The sequence below is a fragment of the Aethalodelphis obliquidens genome, unplaced genomic scaffold (assembly GCF_003676395.1).
Source record: "Aethalodelphis obliquidens isolate GAN/ISIS:26980383/991018 unplaced genomic scaffold, ASM367639v1 scaffold11, whole genome shotgun sequence".
Lineage (NCBI taxonomy): Eukaryota > Metazoa > Chordata > Mammalia > Artiodactyla > Delphinidae > Aethalodelphis > Aethalodelphis obliquidens.
This window is the reverse complement of record NW_020837955.1, coordinates 422154-438456: the sequence shown is the minus strand read 5'-3', so window position 1 is coordinate 438456 and position 16303 is coordinate 422154. Positions and strand designations below refer to the sequence as shown.

General features: G+C 37.0%; 1 protein-coding gene across 12 annotated transcripts in view; it reads right to left on the bottom strand.

The window, feature by feature from the left end:
• The window catches only part of MARCHF8 (membrane associated ring-CH-type finger 8), a 111788-nt gene that overhangs the window by 51546 nt on the left and 43939 nt on the right, over nucleotides 1–16303 (bottom strand). For all 12 annotated transcript variants that reach the window (XR_003433780.1, XM_027111824.1, XM_027111825.1 and 9 more), the window contains one exon: nucleotides 10384–10563. Coding sequence is in view for 11 of the 12 variants with exons in the window: in XM_027111824.1 (XP_026967625.1) it covers nucleotides 10384–10485 (102 nt within the window). In the remaining variant the exon portion in view is untranslated. The remainder of the gene's footprint in view (nucleotides 1–10383; nucleotides 10564–16303) is intronic.

The window sequence follows — 16303 nt, the reverse complement described above, 5'->3', positions numbered from 1 at the left end:
ATACACAACACACTGAAGCCAACTGCCAGCGCTTCACTCCGTATATCCAAACTAGACTCCTCGTTTGACTTACATGATGTGGACTCTTACCTAGCAAACTCTCCCCAAACCAACATCACAGAGGTCAGCTACAGTCAATATGCACATCCTTCCATTTTCATACCCTAAATAAGTAAACAGCAAATCGTTACCAGTCCAAGACTTATGTGAGAATTGGCTGGGAAAGGTAAGCTGCTAATATATAAAATAGCCAGAACCAATACTGCTGGCTTTTGACTAAGAATATTTAAAATGGCAGGACCTCAAAGGTGTATATAATTTTATCTACATTTAAGCTTTAAAATCTATGTGTGCACAAGAAAATGTAACAGTTCAACCTGACCAACTTGTATTTAATGTTTGATAAGAGCACACTCTTTTTTTTTATCATTAGAAAAACATCTAATCTTATTTCTTCATTCTCAAAGAAAACAAGCCTTACCAGGTAGAAAACAACCATTTAGAAAAGAATTACTCACATTTGGTTCTTAAACTACAAGCACACTGTAACTTCCTATGTGTACTTGAGCAAACTAGAGTAGCTCCCAGCACGTTACAGTGACAGATTTGATTACTGGACAGGGAAAATATACTTGGAAGCAGGTTTGAAAAAACCACTTCAGGGGTCAAGAAAAGGTAAACAGATGACAAAAGAAATCCTGATTTCTAGGTATGAGATTAATCTCATGGGGCTTTTGCAGGTAAAGCACACAGATGATTCAAGAAGCCATACAAATGATCTCATGGAGGCTGATGCCCAATCAAAGGCAATAATTTGGGACAGGTATATTTTAAAGATGTATATTCATCTCTTCATTTAAGCATACTTCCAGGAAGAAACTAGGCATGGTCTAAAAGAGAACAACCAGAATGTTGAGAGACTGAACTTTGTAATACATGAAACAATGGATTTTTATGCCGCAGAATGTAAGACTGCCAGTTACTAGAAGAAAAAAAGTAGGGCTGTCAAAAAGAGAAAGCTACAGAGAGTTAGTTCTTATACTGGATCTCAAATCTCTGGTAACCCCAAAAAGTACAGACTGCCTTTGGAAGTGGTGGGTCAATACCATGAGAGATGCCCTAAAGGGGCCAAGAACAGGCGAGCCATGATGACCCAGAGATGTTCAAGCATTAAAATGGGGGTTAGGCTAGATGGCGCTGGAGATTCCGAGTTGTTAAAACACAGATTGTTTCCTCCAAGTTCCTTATATTAGGTTTGTATGATTTAAAGGGGAATAATTTATCTAGTAGAGAAAAGAGAATTATTATTAAGAGGTAAAAGTATGGTGAGTGTGCCTCAAAATACTGTTATCACTTGAACAATTGTGAAGCCATCTTTTAGATGTCAGGTAAAGATGAGTACAGTATTGGTTGCCAACATTCATATCTTTTCATAGCAAATATAATAGTGTGTTCAGATGATCATCATCCTGATGCTATACGGTAAAATCCCTTGTTGACCTCAGAAGCAAGATGGTGAGCCCAACAGGGCCAGAAACAGAACTGTTTATAAATACATGAAAGAAAATACCACTTTCATTTCCTACAGAGTGTACTGTTTAAATGTAAGCTAATCACTGAATTACCTTTTTGTTTTTTATCCTCTTCGAGAGATACTGTGATGTGGACCAAATATTTCAGTTTCCACACCAATTTCATTTTAAAGGGGTATAGGGCAGAAAGTTTAAAAATGTATTTCCTGGACAACCTTGCAGTTTGGGTTCCAGACATAATTAGGAATTATGCGCTAATCCAATTAATCCATAATTAGGTTGTACTCACACTCAAGGCCTTGATTTGGAGTTGGGACATAGGGAGAAAAGCAGAAGACAGAGCATCCACTTCGCTTGCTGAGATCACGGCACAAATGATGCGGTTCTAGAGCTAGCAGCCTCTTCCTAATTCAGCAAAGTCTGTAGCAGCAGTGGTAGCTTTCAAACCATGGTAAAGACAGTGACTTTTTTTTCACCAGAAGTATCAACAGCAACTTTCTGATGTGTCAGCTCCTGACCTCAACAGAGTAGTCCAGGAGTGCTGGGACTTGGCTGTTCCTGGAAACCTAGTGAAGGCCTACTCCTCCAGCCCTTCAAATACTTTGTAGGCATCTACTTCCCTGTATTAAACCTCTCTCCTTAAACTAATTAAAAATCATGCCGTTGCTTACAGTGGGCCTGGAGCCCTGTTAATAACAGGGTAAAATGGACACTCTTCTGAGATGCAAAGTAATTTACAAATACTATCAAATGAAATGTGCATTTCTAAACACCTATTTGATGGCCAGATACAAAACTGTCTTTTAGACTTTTAAAAATACATGTTAATAATCCTATATAGTGCACAGAAGCACATTTTCAAATAGACCTAGGGATAAGAAAAGACATCAAATAATGGGGTAATGGGACAGAAGAATAAGAAAAACACGGACTTTATATTCAAGATACTACAACTATGCTAACTTTTTTTAAATTAAAAAAAATACTACAAAGATACCCATCACTTGGTATCTTAAGTCAGTTTTATTTTAAAATAAATTTTTAGAAGTTCAATTTGGATCTTATGATCAAAAAGTTGAATAGAGACATGGAAGATATAAGAAAGGATCCAAACTGAAGTTGTAGAGATTAAAACTATACCATGTCTGAGATGAAAAACACACTAAGTAGAGTTAACGACAGATCAGACACTGAAAAACAAAAGATTAATGAACTTAAAAACACAGCAATTAGAATTATCCAAAATAAAACACAGAAAGAAAAAAAAATTAAAAACATAATATCAGAAAACTTCAAGCCAGTTAATGTGTGTAATAGAGTCCCCAAATAAGGGAGAGGACAGAAAAAATATCTGAAAAATATTTCAAATTCAATGAAAATTGTAAACCCACGGATCCCACAAAGCTCAACAAACCCCAGACGTAAGAAATGAAGAAAAAAAAAAAAGCTGAAAGAAGTCATTACCAGCCAACTCACAATAGAAGAAACGTTAAAGAAAGTCCTTCACATGGAAGGAAAATGACAGATGGAAATACAGCTCTACTCAAAGATATAAAGAACACCAGAAATGGTAGTTACATTATATAAGTGTAAACAGATATTTTTCTTATTAATCTCCTTAAAAATAAAAGTGTTTAAAAATAACATCATATTCTAGGGTTTATAACATATATATAATAAAATGTATGACAACGGTAGCATAAAGACTGGGGTGTAGGCGGGAAGAAATGAAAGTAAGGTTCTTATAGTATTTTTGAAGTAGTAAAGTATCACTTGAAGGCAGACTGTGACAAGTTAAAGATATATAATATAAACCCTAAAAAAATAAAATAAATAAAATCTAAAAACACTGAAATAAAGTTTCAGCTTATAAACCAACAAAGAAGAAAATTAAATCTTAAAAAACACTCAATGTTTTAAAGAGCAGAAAAGGGATGAAAAGGAAAACAAAGAACAGATAGGATGAACAGAAAACAAACAGGAAGACTTAACCTAACCATATCCATAATCTCATTAGATATAAATGGTCTAAACATCCAGATAAAGAGAGAGATTTTCAGACTGGATAAAATCACTCAACCGTATATGTTGCTTACATGAAAAGCACTTTAAATAAAGACACAAATAGGTTAAAAGTGGAAAGATGGAAAAGGTGATACCATACTAATACTAATCAAAAGAAAGCTGTAGTGCCTGTATTATCACATTATTGACCAGAGATGTATTAATACGTCTTTTGTTACCCCAATGTTACTGACGGGAGACGAATCAATATCAGTTAACATAACAAATCACTGGCTGCAGGCGTTAGTTTCTGCAAAAAATCCCCCAGTCAATAATGAGTTATTATCAAAGTAGAATTCAGAGCAAAGAATGTCATTACCAGGGATAAAGATAATTATTTCTTAATAATAAGGGGGTTAACTTATCAAGAAGACCAAACAATCCTAAATGTTTATGCACCTAATAACAGAGCATCAACTACATGTAGCAAAACTGGTATAATTCCAAGGAGAAATAGACAAATCCACAATTATAGTCAGCAATTTAATTACCACTCTTTCTAGTAACAGAACAACTAGACTGTGAGGGTTTAGCAGACTTGAAAACCATTATCAATCAACTTGATGTGACTGACATTTATAGAACACTCCATCCAACAACAGTGGGATACACATTCTTCTAAAGTGTACACAGAACATTTACCAAAAGAGACCATATTCTGGACTATGAAACAAGTCTTGGTAAATTTAAAAGGATTTAAGTTATTCAAAATATGTTTTCAGACCAAAATGGAATTAAATTAGAAATAAATAAAAGCAAGATCTCTGGAAAGTCCAGAAATTTTGGAAATTAAATAACACACTTAAAAATAACCCATGGATCTAAGAAGAAATGAAAAGGGAGATTAGAAAGTATTTTGAACTGAATGAAAATGAAACTCAACACAGCAGAATTTGTGGAATGCCATGAAAGCAGAACTTGGGAAATTTATAATCACTAAATCCTGTGATAGAAAATAAGAAAGATAAATAAATAACCTTGACTTCTACCTTAAAAAGCTAGAAAAAGAGGAGCAAATTAAACTCAAAGGAAGCAGAGGAAAGGAAATATCAGAGCAGAAATGAAACAAATAGAAAACAGAATGACAACAGAGAAAATCTATGAAACCAAAAGAATTCTTTGAGAAGATCAATAAAATTGATAAACCTCTGGCTAGATCAGGAAAAAAAATAGTGAAGACGCAAGTTACCAGTATCAAAACTGAACAAAACTCTCAGTAAACTAGAAACAGTAGGGAACCTCCTCAACATGTTGAAGAGTATCTACAAAACACATATAGCTAATATCATACTTAGTGTATAAAGAATGAATGCTTTCCCCCTAAGGTCACAAACACAAGGATGTGTGCTCTCACCACTTCTATTCAGGATAGTACTGGAGGTTTTCACTAGAGCAAGAAAGAGGGAGGGAGGCATCCAAATAGAAAAAGGCAACGTAAAACTATCTTCATTTACAGATGACGTGACTGCCTATGCAGAAAATTCAATGGACTCTACAAAAAAGCTACTAGTGACTTTGGCAAAATTGCAAGATACAAGATCAATACATAAAAATCAATTTTATTTCTCTGTACTAGCAATGAACAAGAGGAAATTAAAATTTAAAAACAATATCATTTACAACAGCATCAAAAATAAAAAGTACTTAGGGATAAATCAGACAAAAGGTGTGTAAAGACCTATACACTAAAATCTATAAAACACTGCTGAGAGAAATTAAATAAGACTTAAAGAGGAGACATACCTTGTTCATGGGTCAAGATTCAATATTGTTAAAATGTCAGTTCTCCCCCAAATTGAACTACAGATTCAACAATCTGAACAAAAATCCCAGTAGACATTTTTGTACAGAAATTGACAATCTGATTCTTAAATTCATGTGGACATGCAAAAAACCTAAAATAGGCAAAACAAGTTTGCCGAAGTCTGATTTTCAAGACTCATTATAAAGCTAGAATGTACATGACAGTGGGGTATTAATTGTAAAGATGGGCAAGTCGATCAATGGAACAGAAGACAGACTCCAAAAATAAGCACACACCTATATGAGCAACAGAGTTAAGGTAATGCAGTAAAGACAATCTATTTAACAAATGTTACTGGCACAACTGGATATTCATACAACAGAAAATGATGCTGGATATGTATTTCACACAATCTATAAAAATTAATTCAAAACAGATCATAGGTGTTCATGTAAAACTAAGATTATAAAACTTCTAGGAAAAAAACATAGAAGATATTATTTGTAACCTTGGGTTAGGCCAAGATTTCTTAACAGAATGCCAAAAGTACAATGCATACAAGAAAAAAATGGATAAATTTGACTTCAAAATGAAAAAGTTTTCATCTTTAAAAAACACCAGCAGAAGCATGAAAAGACAATCCAAACCTTTGGAGTAAACACTTGTAAAGCATATATCTGATAAAGGACTTGTGTCTAGACTATACAGGGAATGCTCAAAACTCAACAATAATAAAACAAATTGGTGGTTTTTTTAAATGGACAAAAGATTTGAACAGACGGTCCAACACAGAAAAAAGACATATAGACAATAAATAAGCACATGAAAAGATGCTCAATGTCATTACTCATGAGGGAAATGCAAATTAAAACCACAATGAGATACTAGAATAACCTATTAGATGGCTAAAATTAAAAAGACTGCCCATACCAAGGGTTGGTGGAGATCTAGAAGAATTGGAACCCTCATACTCCTGGTAGGAATGTAAAACAGAATCACTTTGGAAAACAGTTTGGCAGTTTCTATCTTAAAAAGCTGAACATATGGTCCCACTCCTAGGTATTTACCCAAGGGAAAGGAAATATATGTCCATACAAGGGCTTGTTGTTGTGTGAACACAGCAACCTTGTCTGTAACAGCCAAAAACTGTAAACAATCCAAATGTCCATCAACACGAGAATGGATAAACAAATTGTGTAGGTCCATACAATGGGTACTACTCAGCAAGAAAAGGAACAAACTATTGATACACACAATGTGGATGAATTGCAAAAGAACTAAGCTATGAAAAAGCGAGACAAAAAAGAGTACATAATATATGTACATCCATCTTTATAAAACTCTAGAAAATGCAAACCAATCTATAGTGAAAGAAAACAGAGCAATGATTCCCTGAGGAAAGGGTTGGAAAGGGGTGGGAGGGAGGGATTACAAGAGACATGAGGAAACTTTTGGGAGTGATGGATATGTTCACAATCTTGATTGTGGAGATAGTTTCATGTGTATATATATATTTCACAACTTATCAAAGTGTATACTTTACATATGTATTGTTTACTGTATGTCAATTATTCCATAATAAACCTATTTAAAAACAAACTAAAACATAATAAAAACATCTCAAAAAACATAAAGAGATGTATCAAACCACAAAACAGAATAAATCCAGATAAGAAATTAATCAAAATGCAATCAGATAGCAACAGATCAATTAAGAACCTTCTTGGACAGAGAAAGAAGCAAAAATCAGCAGTGCTGAGTCAGCAAAATAGGGCAATTTGGAAAAGGTCAATTCCAAAGGACCACAGTACAGAACTAAGAGGAATGAATCTGGGAATACACAATAGCCAAGAGAATATGGAAATTTAACCTGTAGCAGCAATCCTTGAGAGAATCAGAGTTTAGAGTTCATGATTAAAGGTAGAAGAAAAGGTTTCAGAATTGAAAGAAGATTTAAAGGCTCAAAAATCCCCCACAAGAACCAAAGAAAGCCATCAAGAACAGCAAGACTTAACCAAATAACTCCTCACACTATAAGAAGAAAGTATTCTGCAAAAAGCTATAAAAAATATGTTTCTTTTGAAAGAATGCAAACAACCACAACATCAGGTTTCTAAATGCAGACCAGAGTGTAACGGCAATGGAGCAATACTTATAAAACGCTAAAAAAAAAAAATATTCAAGAAACATTTACCCAGTTCATAAGCAACAGCAGAAGAAATCCTTTTATGGATTGCAAAACATTCCTCTCACCTCCACAGCAGTCCCCATATCATTAAAACTGAACTCATTCATTTATTCATCAAGTGTACTGACTACTGTGTAAAAGTCATTAACTCTTAGACTTGTAGATACGGGCTTGGGCAATGGGTGCTACAGAGAGAATCTCACATCTGATAAACAGGTAAAACTGTGTCCACGTTAACAGTTACATTATTTGATTCTGTGTAAACTGCGATGTTCCTCTCTTCTCACAAGATTCAGAAGGAATAAAATTGTTATTGATGTAATGGACTGTCTCAGGTTGCCAGCTTTCAGGTTCTGAGAACAGTGGATGATGGGATGGAAGGAAGGGGTGCCTTTGCATAGCTTCTCTTTCCCTCCTCTCCTCCTCTCCCAAGCACAAGAGGATCAGAAATTGTACCAAAGGATTTTGTTTTGAACTCACTGCACCTGGGAAACTGGATAAAGGAAAAAAGCCTTCACTGGACAAAAATTTACTTTCCAAACCCATCCTGATACCACATTTCAGACTCTAGAAACCTACAAAATCATTTTTCAGAGGCTGTGCCAGCTGCTGCCAAAGCTCTTCTGGGGGCTCTTCAAGCTCCTGTCTCAGTGGCTCTTCCACTACCTGCCACCTCACCTTGGCACAATGATTCCCAGAACTGTCACACTTGCCATCGTGTATTCAAACTATTCCCCCTATGAAGGTGGGGCAGGATGGTTCTTCTTCCCAATACCAATCAAAATCCCAATCCCATGAAACAGCTGGTTAATGCTACTTATTTAAACCTTAAAAATGGCATCAAATAGATCATATCATTCAGTAAGTATTTACTGAATACCCACCTACAACAAATCTGTAACAGAGTTTTAGAACAAAAGAGATCTCTCTTCCTTGCTAAAATGTTGGACATCTTCCTGTATCTATTCCAAACAAATATGTATAGCTTCCTCATATATATACCAAGAAATTCCCACCATCTGATAACCAAACTCGACACTACAATGAATAAGGAACTCACAGCCTCAACTTAATACAGGCAAGCACCCTAGACCAAGGAAATGTTCTACTTGTGGTATTTAAAAATCCATTTGGGCTAAGAAGGATTATAAGAAAAGACTATTAATTTAACTGAAACTTAAATGAAGACTAACAAATGAAAATTGATAGAACATGGGAAAGATATTTAGGGATATTTTCCCGTCCCCAGCATGTTGAAAAAAACTAAAATACTGAAAATATGACATTCTGAAACCATCTACCCCACCACTACTCCTAGTGAGACAATGCTGGCCACACTTCTAAGAGCTCAGAAAATGGAAAGGGTGCAGATTGACAATACAAGCAATGAAAAAAAACTCCACAAACTAAGAATACAGTTTAAGAATACAGAGACCTTTTCAATTTACCTGGCACCTTTTCATTTTCTATAGTCCATGTACTTTAAGAAATACGATAGATTCTTTCTTTATTCTATACGTAATAATGGAAAGAATGGTGTCCCATCACCTATAATGGGTCAACTTCACACAAGACATCAATTCTTGATTTAACAAGGATTCTTTAGAGTCTTGGGCAAAGATTAAGTTTAACTATAAAATAGGAATGCTCTAAGAACTAAGGAGCAAATGTTTGTAAAGCACACTGTAAAGGCAAGAAGACAGGGGTCATCTCTGATTCCTCCCTGTCCCTCCCCACATTCAATCATCAAGCCCACTGGATTAATAATGTAAATCTCTATCCCCACTAAGCCTATCCTAGACAAAGTCACCATCAACTTTTCCCTAGGCCAAATATCAGCAAACTACAGCCTACAGGTGAAATCTGACTTGTCTCCTGTTTTTGTAAATAAAGTTTTATTGGAACACAGTCATGTCCATTCATTTATATATTGTCTTTGGCCATTTTCATGCTACAATGGCAGAGTTGAAGAGATGTGACTGTCTGACCCACAATGTCTAAAATATTCATTATCTGGCCTTTTACAGAAAAAGTTTGTCAAACCTGGCCTAAGTAGGCTATTAAATAATTCTCTGACTGGTCTCCCTGCCACCCATTCAATTCATCCTCCAAATTGCAGGCTGGATGAAAGATTTAAAAACACAAATCTGATCATTCATTCTTTTGCAAAAGTAATCGAAACTCCTTAAGGTAACTCCTATAACTTTTCCAACCTCCTATCTTTCCACTACCCATTCAACCTTTATATTCCAGTTATTCTATTTTAGTATCTTCAAATCCACCTTGCTCTAACCTCTGGCCTTTCAGCATGTCCCAGGAACACTCTTTCTCCTAGCTAATTCCAGGTTCGGGGTCTCCATGTAAATGTCATTTTTTCAAGGAAGCCATTCCTGGTGCCTTGGGCTGGGATTAGGTGGTCCTGAACTTCCTCCACCACTGACCTTATTAGATTCTAACGCATATTTAATTGTCAGGCCCAATCAAAAGCCATATGAGAGCAGAGGTAGACTCTGATGTTAACTATGACAACCTTGCAGCAGGCATATGTTTTTGCTCAAATAAATTCATCCTTTGCATCATATTCTGAGAATCCAAAGAACTTTTTCTCAGTGATTTAGCAGAAATATTTAACCAATGAAGATAAATAAGTCATGATATAATCATGGCAGAATAAGTTGATTGCAAAATCTGAAAACCTAGAAACCTACAAAAAGACAACTTCTGAGCAAAACTGTTCACACCATGTGCTTTTTAAATTTATTATTAGAGAAAACTTGATCGTCAGAGCTTATTCTAGACTGTATTTAATGAAAAGAACAAAAATAATGAAACTAAGAAAGGTATTTCCCCAATACCTGCTCTTCCCTCTCCTTTTCTTTGGTTTTACTTCTGTAGACTCTAGCAGAGGTGGCATCCTGGGATGGAATGGCAGAGATCTGATGCAGTGGCATGCTCATCCCAGCCTCCTGTGTGGTCTTCCTCTTTACGGAAGAAAGTCTCCAGTGGTAGAGTCATTTTGGGCCATGGACTTCAAGCTGAGAGAGAGAAAGGAAGACAAGACATACCTGAGCTAAAACACTTTAAAAATTTCCAACAGTGAGATTAGCATTTTATATTTATATTCATATTTAATTAAATAAGTTACAATGTCTAACATAAATACTTCATCTTCAGAAATGATAGAAGATGAATGCCTATGGTGGGAACTGTAACATTTTTCTCATGTAATAAGATGGGAGCACCTGAAAGAGGCTGGTGTAACAGGTACATGTATAATCAGATATTAATTTTCCAATGGCTACTTAGGTTTTAAACATAGCAGTGTCATCCTTTATTTTACAAATATTTTTGAAGTTACACATTTTTTTTGAACAAGCATTCATCCTGATATAAGTAGTGATCCTTCCTTAAGATCACTGCCCTTGAGTCCACATAATGGTAATATTAAAAGTTAAAGAAGTCTGAAGTAAGTTTAAGATATCTATGATCCATGCTTAACCTTCTAAAAGTCTAGACTCTCTAGACAAGTTTATTGGCAAACTTTTCCCGTAAAGAGCCAGAATATTTTATACATTGTGGGCCATATTTGTTACAACTACTCAATTTTGCCAATGTAACAAGAAAGTAGGCACAATGAGTTTGTAAACGAATAAGAATGGTTATGTTCCAATAAAACTTCACTTACAAAAACAGGTGGCAGACTAGATTTGGCCCACGGGCCTGGAGTTTCCTAACCCTGCTCTAAGAATATTCCAAGGAAGATGAGGGTCATCACAGACATTCCTGGGGCCATAAAAGGCTGCCCTTAGGTAAAATAATAGTGTCCGAATAAGCTATATTCATGATTCCAGACAGCCCTTGCTTTTTTTCTGGTTTTCTCCTACATTCCTCTAAAGTACCTAGTAATTGAATTGTGTGTCCTCTATCTCTCTGCCCCCACTGAAATCTATCAAACTCTGTATACAAAACCAATTAAATATAAATTACCCAAACTATCCATAATGTTTAACAAGGTAACAGTTCATGCTGTTTGTGAATTTTAACAAAGGATGGAAGCCTTAATCCAAAAGAATGAAGCTCTAATTTGGGGATTTTCATTTATTAAGCATGTATTGGAGGTGGGGCAGTAGACAAGGAGGGTGAACAACAGGGCCTCACAACCCTAAGTACACATCTGTCGAGCAGCCATTTGTTCCACCTCTCCCCTACTGTGCTCTGGACCAAAGATAGGTGTTTGTGTGGCTGATCCCACCTCTGACAGTGTTACTAACCAAACTGAAGAGCAACAGGACTCACAAAACCAATTTCTTCCACAGGACTCTGATCAACAAGGAACAGGGAGGAACAAGAAACCGGAAAGGATCAACACACAGGAGAAAATAAGCTAAAAGAATATCCTGTTTTTAAAAAGTCTAGTTTTATAATAGTTGGGTGATCATTCATAAGTAATAAAACAGGAAAACGAGTAGGTAATATTAGTATCTAGACATTATATCCAATAATAAATAAAATATTAATGTATAGATATTATATATCACCTATTCTATTTCAAGCCTTTGATGAGGCTGACACAAGATGGAACACTGTACCCAAACAAATGGTCTGAATATATGTGTTTAAATAAGACAAGAGGCACTCACTTAGTGCTGCATTGTCTTACACTCTCTGGAAGATCACAAGCCAGTAGTGAGCCGTTTTTCATCACTAATGCATTAAAGTCCTCTGTCAGAGATGACAAACTCCATGGGGCCTCTTAGAATACTTAGTCAAACTAACCATGCCTAGAGCCCCACCACATAGCATGCCAATAGCTGCCTTTGGTGCTTCTGGTACGATCATCATTATTACATTATTGGTACTTGACCATGACAAGCCTGGAAAAGACTATTTATGCCATAGAAACACAAATGTGAGAGGGTTTTAAATTTTATCGCAAAGTTTTGAAGGACCTCCCTAATTACAGCTATGTAAGCTACTCTTCTGATATGTACCCCTATCTCCAGGTACTAGACCTGAAAGTGCCTGAAGCAATCCCTCTCCTATGTCAGACATATTTAGGATAAAAATGATAATTTAAAAAACCAAACTACAAAACAAACCATACCACTTTGTATGTGAAGGTTCATATGAAAATCATAAAGCAGGTATTACTCATACTAGTTTCTTCACATTATTTCCAAGTATCATTTTCTATCAATTCAAGTCATGTTTAATTAAGAGCAATAGTTAAACCTCTGCACTATGCCTGACAATCCAGTCAGGAGGACTTCAATTCCACTAATGCTACTTTGCAAAATACAACACACTTAATATGAACATCCATATCTAGAAGAACTGGACTGACAAAACTGGTTGTTTAAGAGTATGGAAATGAATATAACATGTTCATGGATCAGAAGCCTTACTACTGTTAAGATGGCAATTCTCCCCAAATTGATCTACAGATAAAGGAATCCCTATCAAAAACCTTCTGACTTCTTTGCAGAAATTGGAGAAGCTGATCCTAAAACTCATATGGACCCAGAACACCCAAAACAATCTTGAAAATGAACAAAGTTGGAGAACTCACACTTCCTGATTTAAAAACTTACTACAAAGGAATGGTAAGAAAACTGGGTTTAAGATGGTGGCATAGGAAGATCCTGAACTCACCTCCTCCCACAGACACAACAAATATACAGCTACACAGGGAACAAATCCTTCTGAAAAGAACCTGAGAACTGCCAAAACACCTGCTCCACAACAAAGGATACAAGGGCCTCGTCGAGACAGGTAGGAAAGGCATGCTCTCACCAAAAACCCCACTCCCAATATGGTGACCCACAATTGAAAGAAATCTTAATAAAATCAATCAACAAATCAAGCAATAGACAAACAAATAAACGGAGCTTCTCCCCGAGGAGTAAGGGGTTTATACCCACACCAGGCACCACAACCTTTGGGTCTTGCAACAGAGAGAAGAGCCCCCAAAACGTCTGGCTTTGAAAACCAACAGCGCTTATGTTCAGGAGTAACTCAGGATGGCAGGGGATGAAGACTCTGCTCTTAAATAGCATGTGTAAAGAACCACTTGCCCCAGGACCCCGCACAAAGAGCAGCAGTTTGTAAAGAGCTTAGACCATCTGTGAGGGAAATTCACTTAGTAATCTTACAGCAACTGCCAAAGGGGCAGAAGTCTGCTGGGGCTCTCCAGGGATGGAATGCTGACAGATGGCATCTTTACAGGCTCCCCCTACCTTGCTGGCACTGGCAGACACCATTTTTGCCCTCTCATCCTAACCTGCTAAAAGCAGTGTGTGAACAGCCCTGCTCGAGCCACAGCACCAAGAGATGCAGCTCTTGAGCAGCCGCACACCTCCATTCCACTCGCACAACCCCACCAAAGCCACAGGCATTCACAGCCCGCACAGGGGACATCCACTGAGCGCCAGGCCCAGGCCGACAGGAGGACTGTGTTTCTGGACCCCACAGACTGAAACAAGTGGAAAGAGAGTTCAAGAGACAACGAAGAACCAGGGCAAGGTTAAACAATAAGGTTCATTTCCCACATAGGGCCATCCCTTCAAGACAGGGTAAGAGAGCTGCTTCACATGATACACAGAAACACAGAGAGTCAAGCAAAATGAGGAAATGGAGGAACACATTCTAAATGAAGGAACGAGATAAAACCCCAGAAAAAAAACTTTAATGCAATGGAGATAAGTAATTTACTTGATAAAGAGTTCAAAGTAATGGTCATAAAATGCTCACTGAACTTGGGAGAACAAGGGAGGAAGACAGTGAGAAATTCCACAAAGAGATAGAAAATATAAGAAAGTTCCAAACAGGACTCACAGAGCTGAAGAATACAACAACTGAACTGAAAAACACACTAGTGGGAATCAACAACAGCAGGCTAAGTGATACAGAAGAACAGATGAGTGACCTGGAGGACACGGTAGTGGAAATCTCCAAACAGAACTGCAAAAAGAAAAAAAGAATTTTTTAAAATGAGGATAGTTTAAGGGACCTGTAGGACAACAGCAAATGCTCTAACATCCACATTATATGGGTCCCAGAAGAAAAGGGACAGAAAACATATTTGAGGAAATAATGACTAAAAACTTCCCTAACCTGGGGAAGGAAACAGACATTCAGGTCCACAAAGCAAAGAGTGTCCCAAACAAGATGAACCCAAGAGATCCACACCAAGACAGATTATAATTAAAATGTCGAAAGTTAAAGAGAGAATCTTAAAAGCAGCAAGAGAAAAATAACTAGTTATGTACAAGGGAACCCTCATAAGACTATCAGCTGATTTTTCAGCAGAAACTTTGCTGAAAAGAAATGAAATACGGGTACATGCTACAACATAGATAAAACCTGAAAACAGAAAATGAAAGAAGGACCACATATTGTATGATTTTGTGTGAAATGTCCAGAGTAGATAAATCTATAGAGACAAAAAGTTGATTAGTGATTGCCAAGGGCTGGGGTGGGGATTGGGGGGAGGGGGGCAGTGATAGCTAAAAGGGTTTCTTTTTAGGGCAATGAATATATTCTAAAATTTATAATGGTGATGGCTACATAACTCTTAAGTATACTAAAAGCCATAGAATTGTACCCTTTAATGAGTGGATTGTAATGGATGTGAATTATATCTCAATAAAGCTGTTTTTAAAATATAAAAATAATTAATATGGATTAAGATAGGTAAATTTTTATTTTTCCTTTGTGCTATCCCTAATGTAATTTACCTGATGACACGGAGATTGGCCACTGTTAGCCTATCATTCTTCCAGTTTTGAGAAAGGTAACATGAAGTACATAAAATTGGCAATCAGAAACCTAAGTTCAAGTCATGACTCTATTAAATACTAACTATGTGATGTTGGGCAAACTGATGAATTTCAAAGGCTCTGTTTCTTCATCTGTGAAACAGAAAGGTAATAATCTCTACTCAGTTCACAGGGTTATTGTGAAGCCAAATAAGATTATGTCCATGTACACAAATATCAGGGTTCTTAGCATCAGCACATTTTCCAGCCTGCTTTTTCAAGCATCTGCAATGATGCCTCTCACTGCTTCACAAAGGCCAGTTTGTTGGCTTTGTCTTTCCAGTACTATTTTCTGTCCTTCTCTACCTCAGTCTGACACAAGATATATACAACTGGGACCTCAAATCCTTTCTGACATTTACTTAGGACCTCTAGCAGCATGACTCTGCTAGAGGGGATACAAGGCTGACAATGCTATCCCTCTAAGGGGAGAGGTAGGAAAGCCCTATCCAGAAGACCATCCCAGTAGCTTAACAGTCAAGCTGTTCTATGTGCTTTCCAGATGGTCAAGATAAGCAAAGGATTCTGCCCATTCCAACAATGCTTGGGACAAATACAGACGACAAAGAGGCAGCCAGGAGAAGACACAAGATGCCAGTGGCAGCCCCCCCTGAGAGACGGCCACCCTGGGTCTGCATGCCTCCCTGCATCCTTGAACACAGGGTACCAGGCTCCAGCAGAGCCCTCCTCCTCCCCATTGTGAGCTGTTGAATTGCAGTATCCTGACTGGCACTCTAAATAAACAACTTTAAGTTAAGCTTGTTTTTATCAGAAGAACATTCCACATAGGAAATGAGAAGCCTACGAACAGCAGCTAGCAGACACAAAAAGAAAAAAAGCAGTACAAGTGAGGAGACCAGCTGTAATACACAGCACTGAATGTCCAAGGCCAGACCTAGAACAGTGAACTTGGAGGGAGAAGAGAGACCACTTGAAAAGGAGGACTGACATAATCTGG